Below are 18,047 nucleotides of genomic sequence, written 5' to 3'. Positions count from 1 at the left end.
TATGACGCTGTTGCGTCCAAATCTTACGCCTGTTTCACAGCAGGCGTGCAGGCCCTTTCACATGGGGCCTGGCCCCATGTGAAAGGATGCATTGCTGGAGTTGCATCATTTTTGAGACACACTCCAGCAATGCATCACTTTTGCGCTTACAGATACGTCTGAAATACTGACGTATCTGTAAGAACTTCCGACATAATACGTCATATATTTTATATGACGCATGAGTAGAAGACTGAAGGCCTCATTTATGAGGCCATGCGTCACTTTAACGCCACCGGTGCGTCACTTTTTGTGACGCACCAGTGCTGTAAATAATGCACCTTATTCAGTCATATTTACAAAGTGACGCATCTAGGTAGATGTGTCACTTTGTTAGCCCCTGCGCCACATTATTCCTACGTCAGGTGTAATGTATGCAAAAGGGACATATTGACGCAAGAAAGGGTCGTAGAGGTGACGCAGTGAAATCTATGAGATATCACTGCGTCACTTTTATGACGCTGTTGCGTCCAAATCTTACGCCTATTTCACAGCAGGCGTGCAGGCCCTTTCACATGGGGCCTGGCCCCCTTGTGAAAGGATGCATTGCTGGAGTTGCATCATTTTTGAGACACACTCCAGCAATGCATCAGTTTTGCGCTTACAGATACGTCTGAAATACTGATGTATCTGTAAGAACTTCCGACATAATACGTCATATATTTAATATGACGCATGACTAGAAGACTGAAGGCCTCATTTATGAGGCTGTGCGTCACTTTAACGCCACCGGTGCGTCACTTTTTGTGACGCACCAGTGCTGTAAATAATGCACCTTATTCAGTCATATTTACAAAGTGACGCATCTAGGTAGATGCGTCACTTTGTAAGCCCCTGCGCCACATTATACCTACGTCAGGTGGAATGTATGCAAAAGGGACGTATTGACGCAAGAAAGGGTCGTAGAGGTGACGCAGTGAAATCTATGAGATATCACTGCGTCACTTTTATGACGCTGTTGCGTCCAAATCTTACGCCTGTTTCACAGCAAGCGTGCAGGCCCTTTCACATGGGGCCTGGCCCCATGTGAAAGGATGCATTGCTGGAGTTGCATCATTTTTGAGACACACTCCAGCAATGCATCACTTTTGCGCTTACAGATACGTCTGAAATACTGACGTATCTGTAAGAACTTCCGACATAATACGTCATATATTTAATATGACGCATGACTAGAAGACTGAAGGCCTCATTTATGAGGCCATGCGTCACTTTAACGCCACCAGTGTGTCACTTTTTGTGACGCACCATTGCTGTAAATAATGCACCATATTCAGTCATATTTACAAAGTGAAGCATCTAGGTAGATGCGTCACTTTGTAAGCCCCTGCGCCACATTATACCTACGTCAGGTGTAATGTATGCAAAAGGGACGTATTGACGCAAGAAAGGGTCGTAGAGGTGACGCAGTGAAATCTATGAGATATCACTGCGTCACTTTTATGACGCTGTTGCGTCCAAATCTTACGCCTGTTTCACAGCAGGCGTGCAGGCCCTTTCACATGGGGCCTGGCCCCATGTGAAAGGATGCATTGCTGGAGTTGCATCATTTTTGAGACAGACTCCAGCAATGCATCACTTTTGCGCTTACAGATACGTCTGAAATACTGACGTATCTGTAAGAACTTCCGACATAATACGTCATATATTTTATATGACGCATGAGTAGAAGACTGAAGGCCTCATTTATGAGGCCATGCGTCACTTTAACGCCACCGGTGCGTCACTTTTTGTGACGCACCAGTGCTGTAAATAATGCACCTTATTCAGTCATATTTACAAAGTGACGCATCTAGGTAGATGTGTCACTTTGTTAGCCCCTGCGCCACATTATTCCTACGTCAGGTGTAATGTATGCAAAAGGGACATATTGACGCAAGAAAGGGTCGTAGAGGTGACGCAGTGAAATCTATGAGATATCACTGCGTCACTTTTATGACGCTGTTGCGTCCAAATCTTACGCCTATTTCACAGCAGGCGTGCAGGCCCTTTAACATGGGACCTGGACCCCTTGTGAAAGGATGCATTGCTGGAGTTGCATCATTTTTGAGACACACTCCAGCAATGCATCAGTTTTGCGCTTACAGATACGTCTGAAATACTGACGTATCTGTAAGAACTTCCGACATAATACGTCATATATTTAATATGACGCATGACTAGAAGACTGAAGGCCTCATTTATGAGGCTGTGCGTCACTTTAACGCCACCGGTGCGTCACTTTTTGTGACGCGCCAGTGCTGTAAATAATGCACCTTATTCAGTCATATTTACAAAGTGACGCATCTAGGTAGATGCGTCACTTTGTAAGCCCCTGCGCCTCATTATACCTACGTCAGGTGTAATGTATGCAAAAGGGACGTATTGACGCAAGAAAGGGTCGTAGAGGTGACGCAGTGAAATCTATGAGATATCACTGCGTCACTTTTATGACGCTGTTGCGTCCAAATCTTACGCCTGTTTCACAGCAGGCGTGCAGGCCCTTTCACATGGGGCCTGGCCCCATGTGAAAGGATGCATTGCTGGAGTTGCATCATTTTTGAGACACACTCCAGCAATGCATCACTTTTGCGCTTACAGATACGTCTGAAATACTGACGTATCTGTAAGAACTTCCGACATAATACGTCATATATTTTATATGACGCATGAGTAGAAGACTGAAGGCCTCATTTATGAGGCCATGCGTCACTTTAACGCCACCGGTGCGTCACTTTTTGTGACGCACCAGTGCTGTAAATAATGCACCTTATTCAGTCATATTTACAAAGTGACGCATCTAGGTAGATGTGTCACTTTGTTAGCCCCTGCGCCACATTATTCCTACGTCAGGTGTAATGTATGCAAAAGGGACATATTGACGCAAGAAAGGGTCGTAGAGGTGACGCAGTGAAATCTATGAGATATCACTGCGTCACTTTTATGACGCTGTTGCGTCCAAATCTTACGCCTATTTCACAGCAGGCGTGCAGGCCCTTTCACATGGGGCCTGGCCCCCTTGTGAAAAGATGCATTGCTGGAGTTGCATCATTTTTGAGACACACTCCAGCAATGCATCAGTTTTGCGCTTACAGATACGTCTGAAATACTGACGTATCTGTAAGAACTTCCGACATAATACGTCATATAATTAATATGACGCATGACTAGAAGACTGAAGGCCTCATTTATGAGGCTGTGCGTCACTTTAACGCCACCGGTGCGTCACTTTTTGTGACGCACCAGTGCTGTAAATAATGCACCTTATTCAGTCATATTTACAAAGTGACGCATCTAGGTAGATGCGTCACTTTGTAAGCCCCTGCGCCACATTATACCTACGTCAGGTGGAATGTATGCAAAAGGGACGTATTGACGCAAGAAAGGGTCGTAGAGGTGACGCAGTGAAATCTATGAGATATCACTGCGTCACTTTTATGACGCTGTTGCGTCCAAATCTTACGCCTGTTTCACAGCAAGCGTGCAGGCCCTTTCACATGGGGCCTGGCCCCATGTGAAAGGATGCATTGCTGGAGTTGCATCATTTTTGAGACACACTCCAGCAATGCATCACTTTTGCGCTTACAGATACGTCTGAAATACTGACGTATCTGTAAGAACTTCCGACATAATACGTCATATATTTAATATGACGCATGACTAGAAGACTGAAGGCCTCATTTATGAGGCCATGCGTCACTTTAACGCCACCAGTGTGTCACTTTTTGTGACACACCATTGCTGTAAATAATGCACCATATTCAGTCATATTTACAAAGTGAAGCATCTAGGTAGATGCGTCACTTTCTAAGCCCCTGCGACACATTATACTTACGTCAGGTGTAATGTATGCAAAAGGGACGTATTGACGCAAGAAAGGGTCATAAAGGTGATGCAGTGAAATCTATGAGATATCACTGCGTCACTTTTATGACGCTGTTGCGTCCAAATCTTACGCCTGTTTCACAGCAGGCGTGCAGGCCCTTTCACATGGGGCCTGGCCCAATGTGAAAGGATGCATTGCTGGAGTTGCATCATTTTTGAGACACACTCCAGCAATGCATCACTTTTGCGCTTACAGATACGTCTGAAATACTGACGTATCTGTAAGAACTTCCGACATAATACGTCATATATTTAATATGACGCATGACTAGAAGACTGAAGGCCTCATTTATGAGGCCATGCGTCACTTTAACGCCACCGGTGCGTCACTTTTTGTGACGCACCAGTGCTGTAAATAATGCACCTTATTCAGTCATATTTACAAAGTGACGCATCTAGGTAGATGTGTCACTTTGTTAGCCCCTGCGCCACATTATTCCTACGTCAGGTGTAATGTATGCAAAAGGGACATATTGACGCAAGAAAGGGTCGTAGAGGTGACGCAGTGAAATCTATGAGATATCACTGCGTCACTTTTATGACGCTGTTGCGTCCAAATCTTACGCCTATTTCACAGCAGGCGTGCAGGCCCTTTCACATGGGGCCTGGCCCCCTTGTGAAAGGATGCATTGCTGGAGTTGCATCATTTTTGAGACACACTCCAGCAATGCATCAGTTTTGCGCTTACAGATACGTCTGAAATACTGACGTATCTGTAAGAACTTCCGACATAATACGTCATATATTTAATATGACGCATGACTAGAAGACTGAAGGCCTCATTTATGAGGCTGTGCGTCACTTTAACGCCACCGGTGCGTCACTTTTTGTGACGCACCAGTGCTGTAAATAATGCACCTTATTCAGTCATATTTACAAAGTGACGCATCTAGGTAGATGCGTCACTTTGTAAGCCCCTGCGCCACATTATACCTACGTCAGGTGGAATGTATGCAAAAGGGACGTATTGACGCAAGAAAGGGTCGTAGAGGTGACGCAGTGAAATCTATGAGATATCACTGCGTCACTTTTATGACGCTGTTGCGTCCAAATCTTACGCCTGTTTCACAGCAAGCGTGCAGGCCCTTTCACATGGGGCCTGGCCCCATGTGAAAGGATGCATTGCTGGAGTTGCATCATTTTTGAGACACACTCCAGCAATGCATCACTTTTGCGCTTACAGATACGTCTGAAATACTGACGTATCTGTAAGAACTTCCGACATAATACGTCATATATTTAATATGACGCATGACTAGAAGACTGAAGGCCTCATTTATGAGGCCATGCGTCACTTTAACGCCACCAGTGTGTCACTTTTTGTGACGCACCAGTGCTGTAAATAATGCACCATATTCAGTCATATTTACAAAGTGAAGCATCTAGGTAGATGCGTCACTTTGTAAGCACCTGCGACACATTATACCTACGTCAGGTGTAATGTATGCAAAAGGGACGTATTGACGCAAGAAAGGGTCATAGAGGTGATGCAGTGAAATCTATGAGATATCACTGCGTCACTTTTATGACGCTGTTGCGTCCAAATCTTACGCCTGTTTCACAGCAGGCGTGCAGGCCCTTTCACATGGGGCCTGGCCCCATGTGAAAGGATGCATTGCTGGAGTTGCATCATTTTTGAGACACACTCCAGCAATGCATCACTTTTGCGCTTACAGATACGTCTGAAATACTGACGTATCTGTAAGAACTTCCGACATAATACGTCATATATTTAATATGACGCATGACTAGAAGACTGAAGGCCTCATTTATGAGGCCATGCGTCACTTTAACGCCACCGGTGCGTCACTTTTTGTGACGCACCAGTGCTGTAAATAATGCACCTTATTCAGTCATATTTACAAAGTGACGCATCTAGGTAGATGTGTCACTTTGTTAGCCCCTGCGCCACATTATTCCTACGTCAGGTGTAATGTATGCAAAAGGGACATATTGACGCAAGAAAGGGTCGTAGAGGTGACGCAGTGAAATCTATGAGATATCACTGCGTCACTTTTATGACGCTGTTGCATCCAAATCTCACGCCTGTTTCACAGCAGGCGTGCAGGCCCTTTCACATGGGTCCTAGCCCCATCTGAAAGGATGCATTGCTGGAGTTGCATCATTTTTGAGACACACTCCAGCAATGCATCACTTTTGCGCATACAGATACGTCTGAAATACTGACGTATCTGTAAGAACTTCTGACATAATACGTCATATATTTAATATGACACATGAGTAGAAGACTGAAGGCCTCATTTATGAGGCTGTGTGTCACTTTAACGCCACCGGTGCGTCACTTTTTGTGACGCACCAGTGCTGTAAATAATGCACCTTATTCAGTCATATTTACAAAGTGACGCATCTAGGTAGATGCGTCACTTTGTAAGCCCCTGCGCCACATTATACCTACGTCAGGTGGAATGTATGCAAAAAGGACGTATTGACGCAAGAAAGGGTCGTAGAGGTGACGCAGTGAAATCTATGAGATATCACTGCGTCACTTTTATGACGCTGTTGCGTCCAAATCTTACGCCTGTTTCACAGCAAGCGTGCAGGCCCTTTCACATGGGGCCTGGCCCCATGTGAAAGGATGCATTGCTGGAGTTGCATGATATTTGAGACACACTCCAGCAATGCATCACTTTTGCGCTTACAGATACGTCTGAAATACTGACGTATCTGTAAGAACTTCCGACATAATACGTCATATATTTAATATGAAGCATGACTAGAAGACTGAAGGCCTGATTTATGAGGCCATGCGTCACTTTAACGCCACCGGTGCGTCACTTTTTGTGACGCACCAGTGCTGTAAATAATGCACCATATTCAGTCATATTTACAAAGTGAAGCATCTAGGTAGATGCGTCACTTTGTAAGCCCCTGCGACACATTATACCTACGTCAGGTGTAATGTATGCAAAAGGGACGTATTGACGCAAGAAAGGGTCATAGAGGTGACGCAGTGAAATCTATGAGATATCACTGCGTCACTTTTATGACGCTGTTGCGTCCAAATCTTACGCCTGTTTCACAGCAGGCGTGCAGGCCCTTTCACATGGGGCCTGGCCCCCTTGTGAAAGGATGCATTGCTGGAGTTGCATCATTTTTGAGACACACTCCAGCAATGCATCAGTTTTGCTCTTACAGATACGTCTGAAATACTGACGTATCTGTAAGAACTTCCGACATACTACGTCATATATTTAATATGACGCATGACTAGAAGACTGAAGGACTCATTTATGAGGCCATGCGTCACTTTAACGCCACCGGTTCGTCACTTTTTGTGACGCACCAGTGCTGTAAATAATGCACCTTATTCAGTCATATTTACAAAGTGACGCATCTAGGTAGATGCGTCACTTTGTAAGCCCCTGCGTCACATTATACTTTCGTCAGGTGTAATATATGCAAAAGGGACGTATTGACGCAAGAAAGGGTCGTAGAGGTGACGCAGTGAAATCTATGAGATATCACTGCGTCACTTTTATGACGCTGTTGCATCCAAATCTCACGCCTGTTTCACAGCAGGCGTGCAGGCCCTTTCACATGGGTCCTAGCCCCATCTGCAAGGATGCATTGCTGGAGTTGCATCATTTTTGAGACACACTCCAGCAATGCATCACTTTTGCGCATACAGATACGTCTGAAATACTGACGTATCTGTAAGAACTTCCGACATAATACGTCATATATTTAATATGACACATGAGTAGAAGACTGAAGGCCTCATTTATGAGGCTGTGCGTCACTTTAACGCCACCGGTGCGTCACTTTTTGTGACGCACCAGTGCTGTAAATAATGCACCTTATTCAGTCATATTTACAAAGTGACGCATCTAGGTAGATGCGTCACTTTGTAAGCCCCTGCGCCACATTATACCTCTGTCAGGTTGAATGTATGCAAAAGGGACGTATTGACGCAAGAAAGGGTCGTAGAGGTGACGCAGTGAAATCTATGAGATATCACTGCGTCACTTTTATGACGCTGTTGCGTCCAAATCTTACGCCTGTTTCACAGCAAGCGTGCAGGCCCTTTCACATGGGGCCTGGCCCCATGTGAAAGGATGCATTGCTGGAGTTGCATCATTTTTGAGACACACTCCAGCAATGCATCACTTTTGCGCTTACAGATACGTCTGAAATACTGACGTATCTGTAAGAACTTCCGACATAATACGTCATATATTTAATATGACGCATGACTAGAAGACTGAAGGCCTGATTTATGAGGCCATGCGTCACTTTAACGCCACCGGTGCGTCACTTTTTGTGACGCACCAGTGCTGTAAATAATGCACCATATTCAGTCATATTTACAAAGTGAAGCATCTAGGTAGATGCGTCACTTTGTAAGCGCCTGCGACACATCATACCTACGTCAGGTGTAATGTATGCAAAAGGGACGTATTGACGCAAGAAAGGGTCATAGACGTGACGCAGTGAAATCTATGAGATATCACTGCGTCACTTTTATGACGCTGTTGCATCCAAATCTTACGCCTGTTTCACAGCAGGCGTGCAGGCCCTTTCACATGGGGCCTGGCCCCATGTGAAAGGATGCATTGCTGGAGTTGCATCATTTTTGAGACACACTCCAGCAATGCATCACTTTTGCGCTTACAGATACGTCTGAAATACTGACGTATCTGTAAAAACTTCCGACATAATACGTCATATATTTAATATGACGCATGACTAGAAGACTGAAGGCCTCATTTATGAGGCCATGCGTCACTTTAACGCCACCGGTGCGTCACTTTTTGTGACGCACCAGTGCTGTAAATAATGCACCTTATTCAGTCATATTTACAAAGTGAAGCATCTAGGTAGATGCGTCACTTTGTAAGCCCCTGCGACGCATTATACCTACTTCAGGTGTAATGTATGCAAAAGGGACGTATTGACGCAAGAAAGGGTTATAGAGGTGACGCAGTGAAATCTATGAGATCACTTTTATGATGCTGTTGCGTCCAAATCTTACACCTGTTTCACAGCAGGCGTGCAGGCCCTTTCACATGGGGACTGGCCCCATGTGAAAGGATGCATTGCTGGAGTTGCATCATTTTTGAGACACACTCCAGCAATGCATCACTTTTGCGCTTACAGATACGTCTGAAATACTGGCGTATCTGTAAGAACTTCCGACATAATACGTCATATATTTAATATGACGCATGACTAGAAGACTGAAGGCCTCATTTATGAGGCCATGCGTCACTTTAACGCCACCGGTGCGTCACTTTTTGTGACGCACCAGTGCTGTAAATAATGCACCTTATTCAGTCATATTTACAAAGTGACGCATCTAGGTAGATGCGTCACTTTGTAAGCCCCTGCGCTACATTATACCTACGTCAGGTGTAATGTATGCAAAAGGGACGTATTGACGCAAAAAAGGGTCGTAGAGGTGACACAGTAAATAAACTGGGTTTTCCCCATGCTACGCTCCCCGGTCCGCTCCCCGGAGCGCGTACCGGGTGCTCCCCATGCGCAAATCGAATGTTTTTTTTTTTTTGCCCCGCGGGACCCTATTATAGCCCCCACATCAAACCCAGGGGTTCAGGGGGGGTCTACCTTGCCCCCTTATGGTCATTTCCCCCCTTTTTTTGGGTCACCTTTTGTGTCTCGATCCTACCGAGACACAAGATGGCGGCCGCTCCGGACTGTTTCGAATGTTTACAGACACCCGTGAGCCAATCAGCTTTCCACGCGCAAGTCGCGTGTCGCGCCCGGTGCGCTCCCCGGTGTGCGCACCGGGGCGCGCCTATAGATATTTTTTTTTTTAACCTAAATTACTCAAAATCCACTGGAGCACATATCTTGAGACATAGCAAAGGCACATCGGGCTACCAGTCCCTACAATTTTGCCAAGTTTGGTGGAAAACCATTCAGCCGTTCGGGCTAAAAGTGAGTTCGACCGCCCTATGGAAATTAACATGGAGAAAACATGATTTGGGACCCCCCTTTTATCTTGGCCCCGCTTGACGAATCCCCCCGAAACTTTCAAGGATGGACCGGACCTCCGCGAGGCAAATTTGAGGACATTTTCAGGCAGATTCGTCAACCGGCGCCAAAGTTATTCCAAATAGAATTTTGAGATTTTGCATTGAAAAAAATCCTAACTATAACTACCTACTGGCGACCGCCTTAGAAATTCCTAAAGTTTGCAGGGACCTTATAATTAGGTGAAAATGTTGATGGAACCATACCGTTTTAAACAAACAAAACCACTGAAGATCATCAGTTATAGTTATATCATGCTATGCACTGCTAATTGCCCCCTTATTACATCACTCATGGCATGTTCTATGACTTCATTGATAACATCACTCCAACATCTGAAATTACATTGATGACAAGACTGTGCATGGCGGGGGGGACAAGTTATAGTTACTTTAGGGCACAAGTTACAGTCACTTGAGATAACAGTGTGTGTTTCCGAAATAATTTATTGACTCTATCGAGAAATTAACTGATTGTTAAAAACACAATTTTAAAATGTTGATCAGTATTATTTTTGCTTGACAAATGAAACGGGAAAACAGATTTGTTCTGCCTCTTGGTACTATAGGTAAAAAAGCCACTGAGGTGGTACACATAGTTTTGAAACAAGTATTTTATACATTGTAGTGCTAGTTTACACCTTTTTACAATTAATCTACTTCATTTGCTATTGAGCTGACTGCTTTGAATTTTTCCCCCTTCATGGGTTGGTGGAATTTGCTCAATTAGTGCTGTCAGCAGAGGATGTTCGCAGTGAAATAAGAGTGAAATGTATGCCACTAAACCATTTTATTCTTACACAAACATCCTGGCTCTATAGGTAATGTATAGGCCACACAGACTCAATACTTGTGATCGACCAGAGTAATGCCAGTTGAGAGTCACAAGTTTGGAGATAATACCCTAATTTAACCTGATACTCCAGGCATTTTGTGTTGGTGTATTACTGAGTCATAATGTCTTAGAAGTAAAAGTAATTTGGTTCTGACAGGGATGAACTGTCTCAATAAAGGAGCTTAAAATTCTCTAGGAAGAGGTTATCATTGACAGATCAGTAGGTGCTTTTATCAGATTTGACACTTTCTTTCAGGGCCTGAGATAATGATTTCAGCTGCATTCTTTTTTTTCTAGATAATATTTGTTATGCGTCATTGAGATCACTTGAATAGGAATGTGAGCGCAGCAAAGTTTCACCCTGACCTACACACCACTGCTCTCTATTTAGGAGAGAAGAATCTAGGGGCATATTATCAAGGGGGGTTTATCTCCGCTTTTTTGGCTTTAAAAGCCAAGAAAGCGGAGATAAAATTATCTCCCTATTACCAAGCTGTCGCTAACACCAGTTAGTGACAGCTAAAAGGAGATAGCGACCATCTTGGGCCCCGCTTTGCATGTCAGTGATATTTATCACTAATGACATGCAAAGTGGGCGTGCCAAGATGTTAGCGACTGGAAACAGTCCCTAACATCGCTATCTCCTATTACCAACTTTTGGAGATATTCGCGCTAAGCGCGAATATCTCCAAAAGCTAACACCAGCCCCGAGCAGTTCTTAGCCATGTTATCCAATGGGAGGTGGATAACATGGCTAAGAGCATTTGCTCGATAATGCATGAATATCGCGGACTTTTCAGCGATATTCATGCATTGCGGCGGTTTTTTATCGCATTTGCGATAAACCTTGCTAATAGCAAGATTTATCTGCGATAAAAATCGCCGATGTGCGGCGATAATTTTTGTCTCTAAACAAGTTAGAGACAAAAATTATTGCTAGTTGTTGGTAATATGCCCCCCAGATTGTTGTGCAATTATCAGCTTCTCTTTTATATTTCTTTCTTAAAGTATCTCTCGTATCAATGAATGTCAGTGGAAAATGTAATTTAAGTTCTTTCTCTCCTCACGGTGTTTGAATCTTGACATATTTGTCTTTACATTTTAGAGTACTTTTTCCTAAAAATAACCTGATGATTCTGTTTTCAGAAATGATACTGGGGTGTTTGTCTCAGACATTGTCAAAGGAGGTATTGCAGACTCAGATGGAAGACTGATGCAGGGAGACCAGATATTATCAGTGAATGGAGAAGATGTTCGAAATGCAACTCAGGAGGCAGTTGCAGCTCTGTTGAAGGTAATACAAAACTATCAAAAATATATTGTTGCTAATGGCCACCACTCCTGTTGGGGGCTGATAATCATATCAGAGTGGTCTCACAGCTCCCTGTAAAATAGTGTCATGCACCTAGTGATAATTCTGAGTGCCACCAATGGCGATGTATTGTCAAATGCATATTGACTCAAACATGCACAAGTGACTGTTAAAATTATTTAGAATGCAAGTACTGATCTGCATACACAAATCAGAAGCGCTGCAATGTAACCTTTTGGATTATTGATATGGTCTTTCAATTAAGTGCAGTTTTCTCTGAAATCAATCAGAACATTGCATTCACACTGTTCTATTCTGTGATTCATAATGCATTGGTGGATGCTTTCTAAATATTTACTGGTTAACACATACAGGGGACCTTCCCACTGATGTTTTATTAGCTCTAAAGCTCCCATATTTTAACCTAACTTACAGATAGCTTTGGATGCGCATTAATAGTTATTTGTGTAAAATGAATCCTAGAATTTCCAATAAATCATCACATATTTTTTTTTCTTAATACCTGAATGAAAGGTTCTGACATTTATAATTTTGATTGCCAAGTGAATTGCTATATGTTCACTCATATAAAAATTCGATCCTCGTATTAATTCATATGTTTGCAGTGTAACCTATTTAAAATGTGCTTGCTTTGTATTGTTCCGTCATCTAGCATGGATCGCCCCTGTGCTTCTTTTAAGGAACTAGAGGCCTAAATGAAATCCTATGACTCAGGCGTTCACTATCTTGTCAGGAACAATTTCTTTAATCAAACAAGTCACTGATGGTCTGACAGTATATCTTGTTATTGCACTTATGGCAGAACTTAAAAGGAGGCATTTCAATTACTCCCCCCAGGCAAGTCATTCCCATGTGACCATTTCCAAAGCTTTTCTGCACGATCCAATCCCGAATGGTACTGAATGATGTGATTGATGCCACAGTGGAAATCTTAAATTTCTCGGTACTTCCGTGTTAAAATGTTCCTCGATGTATAGCATTCATGAAGCACTGAAAAGTACAGTTAGCACAATGGTAGAAAAATAGGTTGAGGTTGTGCTGTGGTACACTGTGCAATTTGGGTGCGGAAGGGTATAACTTTTAGCTTAGAAACGTAAATAATTTCTCAAATAAATAATAGGTTGTGCTGCACCTAACACTAGATGGTAGGAGTGTCCACAGCATTTAGGTCTACAGCACTACTACCTGCAAACCTAGTTCAGTAATCTGATGTATGTGTTTTTTTTATTTGATTTGCCATGCCTTTCAGGATGCAGGAGAGAGACATCTCAAACATAAGGTTAAGAATCTGCCACTAGACTTCGAAGGATGAATAAGCTTGACGTGACATAATTGAGCATGAAACAATGAATACATGAATAGTTTAAGGTTACTTGATATCATAACAATTTATCAAGCTCCGAAAACACCCCCAACATTAAAATTTGGTCTTATCAAAAGCAAATAATATTCAGAACGTTATAAAGCAAACACTATGTTTAAAAATGAACGTCATCCAAAGAACTCATCTTTTAGGTAGTGCAATGCCAGAACCACTCAAACTTCATTTAAACACTGGGCAAAAAGAAACGAATCGCTTTATAAAAGAAACTCTAAGGTATTGTTGTATCTGTAACTTAAGACAAAACTGAGCATTCACTCAGGAACTGAAGAATTCAACATCACACACAAATGTCAACCATTCTGTAAAAAAGTATTTGATGGCAACGGGCTTAAGAAACTCCTCAAGGCCAAAATAAAGTCCCTATTCCAAAAGAAGGAATATTTTGATCAGGTTTCACGTTCCTACAAAGATGGGATAAAGAGACAGAGAGACGAAATAGAAAATGATACAGCTGAGGAAATTAATGTTATCACATGAGGATTTAAACATTTGTCAGATATAGGTACATCTGTGCATGAGGAGGAATATAAAAATCTGTACTTGAGAACGAGATTGAACATAAAATATAGTAAAATGCAGGTGCATTCAGCACAGGTGTAAATCAATGGCGATTCACGTAGACCATCGCCTCTAAGTGATCTCTCAAATTAACATCCAGTGGTCAAAAGAACCGCTAAGACTTATGGTTTTCGAATGGAAAATCAAGACAACTTGTATTTCTTGCTAGTAACTTTACATCCTATCCAAAATGAAGACCTTGAAAGAGTAGTACTTCACAAATTGTTATGGCGTAGATGTTACTCCGTGATAGGCTTTTTTTCTGTGTTCAATCTGGAAGTGAGCAGAAGTTTTGGAGAGCTTGGTAAGGGGGAGTGTGTTGAGGTAAGGGGAGGGGCTGTCCTAGGAAAGTGTTTTTATTCAGGACATTTGACAACTGGCTTGCTTGGTGATCTGATGATTTGGTGAATATTAAGAATACAAATATAAGTGTCCTCGTTTCCTGTAGAACTATAAACAGTCAACATGGAGATATTGGTTTTGTTGCTTCACCTCTAAATTCAAGTTCGTTTTTTTCTGTAAACAAGTTCTTTCTTAGGGTGTCTTCTTTGATATACAACTGATGTGCAGTCACTTATCTGTCATGCAAATGGACCCCTTATTCAAGTCTCTTATGTGTAGCAAAGACTTGATTGCAGTGGTGGCTGGTGAAATTTGAAAGCAGTGAGGCGTAAAATTTGTGTTGGAGTGCACCACAGCGAGAAAATATTGGCAAAAGAGTGGGCAAATGGTGCATTTTTATTGCAATTTGAGAAGGCAAGAAGGTTAATAAAGCAATTTTGCAAAAGTACAGTTATATTAATAAAGAGATGCCATATAATAACATAGGTAGCTGCTTATTCAGTATAACCACACATTTTTATTTATTTATTTAAGTTTTGTAGAGCGCGAACCAGACCCAAACTAGGGTATCAGAGCGCTTTACATAAGGGGTACGCTGAAACATTCAAAGAGAAACATTGCATACAAAGAAACATAGTCTGCAAGTAACAGAGAGTAACAACATTGAGAAAACTTGTTCAGACTTCAAGATAACAATGCTGAGTACCTCACAGATTTTTTTTATTAACAAACAACTAAGCAGGTCAAACTAAAAGCATTCAAAAAGAAATGTCAGGATTAACGTATTGTTCACTTTTTGTAGACAAAATCAGCATGTCTGTCTTTAATAGCTGCGAACGTCAACACCAACATATAAACCCCAAATTTTCTTATTTTATTTGGCCATATTGCGGTCCTGGTTTTCTGTCCCCGATACTTACATGTTGAAAATGTTGTTTTTTTATTTGAAAATGTAATTGCTTTTTAAATATAGTTGTGAGAACTTTTCATCCTTTTTACTAATTGCAACACAATGGTGACTATTGTAAATTATTGTTGAGATCCTCCCTCATAGGTGCCTGTGAGAATGAGATGACAAATGGATACATGATAATGGTGCAGAGCTCACTTCTGGAAGGAGTCTTTTGAATTGCATCAAAAGCCAAGCTTAATTGTTCTCAATTTGAGAACACCATTCCTGTCTATAGCTGATGCTTGAGTTGTGAAACCATGCAGCTGTGAATCGCACACCTCAAAAACATTCCCAGTCCCCCTGTGTCTCGTTAACAAATGCGTTCTTCAATCCGGAAGTAGTACCTACAAGATCTGAGGATTGGCCGCATCATGGGGACTGGACTGCCGGACTGCTGTACTGGCACCAGCATGAGCATTCAACCTCTTGGGAACCTTCATCGTTCCCTTCTCTGCCTCCCTGTGAGTGCCCACTTTCATTTTCTTTCAGTGACACACAGGTCTTTAAGTGGGATGAAAAAACAGTGGGTATGAGAGCATAAGGGCATGGCTGCTGTAATAAAGGGTGTGGCTTAAGACAGTTAAGTTAAAAATCTCTGCGTAGCATAGTGTATGCCCCACTGGTATTTTGCTGCTTTTGTCTATTTGTCCAGATATATAACACAACAAATAACATTACACCTACATACACCAAGCCAGGACTATTGGCTTTGTCAATGGCTATAAATTGCATCAGATAAATAAACAACAACTATGACTTTTTTAATATAATATATTGTAAATGCTTCCATTCTTGTGGGCGAGGTTGTGTCGTAAGGCTAGAGTTACTGACTTTAGAGCTGAGAAAGCAGGTTCGAGCCTCAAGTCCGCTCAACGTCCTGTGATCCAAATATGTCCAAAACCTTAAGTCTGCAATAGTACAACCGGTCACTGCCTTTGATGTAACTTCAGAGACTCGTTTTTCAGGTTTAAATAGCGCAAACCTGGAGTGTTTTACATGAGCACCAGTTACCAGGACCTATAATAGGTCCTGGTAACTGGTGCTCATGTAAAACACTCCAACTTTACGCTATAATAAAACTGAAAAACTAGTCTCTTTAAAGTTAAATTAAAGGCAGTGACGGGTTGCACTGTATAACCTGTCATCACTGCCTTTTATTTAACTTCAAAGAGCCTCGTTTTTCAGTTTTATTATAGCGCAAATTTGCAGCCCTTTACATGAGCACCAGTTACCAGGAGTCCAAGACATGTAAAGTGTCCTGGTAACTGGTGCTCATGTAAAGCGCTCCAAGAAAAACAAGTCTCTTTGAAGTTACAGCAAAGGCAGTGATGACGAGTTGTACAGTACAACCCGTCACTGCCAGTGTGTCCTGGTAACTGGCACGCCTGTAACGTGCTCCACAAAAAAAGAGTCTCTTTGAAGTTATATTAAATTAAGTGATGGGTTGTACTGGGCACAACCAGTCACTGCCTTTTATTTAACTTCTAGGAGATTGAGACTGGTACTATTGCAGAGTTGAGGATTGGTCTATTACACACTGAGGGTAAAAAATGGAGAGCCCCGTAGCGATCCAACATGATGCAACATCTACTCATGTGACGTCACTTATCTCAATTTTGATCCGAATCTTTAGGACACCAACGCACATTGCCCAGCCAACGCCAACTTAATGAAGTTGTGTGCGAGACCTGGTTGTGTGCTAGGACTTGCATCGACTCAGGGAAGGGGCCACCACAACAGCGAGCTCAGGCCCCTCGGCTCTCTCTCTCTCCACAATCCCTCTTGTCGTGTGTAATGGCGTATACCTATGCACGCAGAAGGGAGGGGGAGAGAGAAAGGCTCGGAGCTAGGGCAGATTGACCAATCACTGCACGGTTTCACAATAAAGTGGTGCAGTGATTGGTGAATATGCTCCGAGTCCCTTGGACATGCCCATTCCCTCTGGCTCTGTCTAGAGATGCAGAAGCAGCCAATCCAGGCCGCGCCTGGATTGGCCAGGGCAGGACAACTCGCCGCTCATCAGGAGACCGGCTGATGCCGCTTTGACAACCCTTCCCCCGGCTCCTTCATTCTACATGCCAGAGTACTGAAAACTGTGCATGTCGGGCTGGTCAGGGAAAGGCACCGACCAGCTGACATGCGCAGTTGTTTACACTGCACTCTGACTGACTGCTCCTAGCCCCACCTCCCTAAGCTGGGAAGCCTAGGGTCATGTGTGTGTGACGTGTGTCACACACACATGATCGCCCGCTGCTGAGACTGTGTGCTGACTGCAGTGGGCGAGCTGAGTAATAAGTGAGTGTTTACTTACACTTATCAAAGGTATTAATATTATTTATTACACATATTTTTAGTTTTATTCAAAGCGCTGCTCACAGCTGCCTGAGGAAAAATAATGAGGAGGGCGACGCCCAAACGCCCTCACGGAGGAACTGCCACTGCTTGATTGCTCAGCTGTAACTCAAATGTAATGCTGTCTTAGAAATTAGAGTCACATTTTCTTGACATTACTAGCACAAGTGATAAACAATATGAGATCTTGGAAAATGTCATTTGGCTTGAACACACTCTGTCTTTATTCTGTGCTCTGAGGAAGTGCCAAGCATATTCAGCATACACCTCTTGTGAGCCCAATTAGTACTCACTGTGGTTCATCCACTATGGACACCTGTTAGGGTGGAACTGCTGTTGTGGTTTCAGTAGTGAAGAAGGGAATTGTCATGGAG

General features: G+C 42.9%; 1 protein-coding gene across 9 annotated transcripts in view; it reads left to right on the top strand.

Annotated features, from left to right (window-relative positions):
* The window catches only part of MPDZ (multiple PDZ domain crumbs cell polarity complex component), an 856,387-nt gene that overhangs the window by 757,694 nt on the left and 80,646 nt on the right, over positions 1–18,047 (top strand). For all 9 annotated transcript variants that reach the window (XM_086961394.1, XM_086961393.1, XM_086961386.1 and 6 more), the window contains one exon: positions 11,899–12,046. In XM_086961394.1, the coding sequence (XP_086817520.1) occupies positions 11,899–12,046 (148 nt within the window). The remainder of the gene's footprint in view (positions 1–11,898; positions 12,047–18,047) is intronic.

The sequence above is a fragment of the Lissotriton vulgaris genome, chromosome 3_1 (genome assembly GCF_964263255.1).
Source record: "Lissotriton vulgaris chromosome 3_1, aLisVul1.2, whole genome shotgun sequence".
In the NCBI taxonomy this organism is placed as follows: domain Eukaryota; kingdom Metazoa; phylum Chordata; class Amphibia; order Caudata; family Salamandridae; genus Lissotriton; species Lissotriton vulgaris.
The sequence above is the reverse complement of the archived record's forward strand: the minus strand, read 5'-3'. Positions and strand labels throughout refer to the sequence as shown.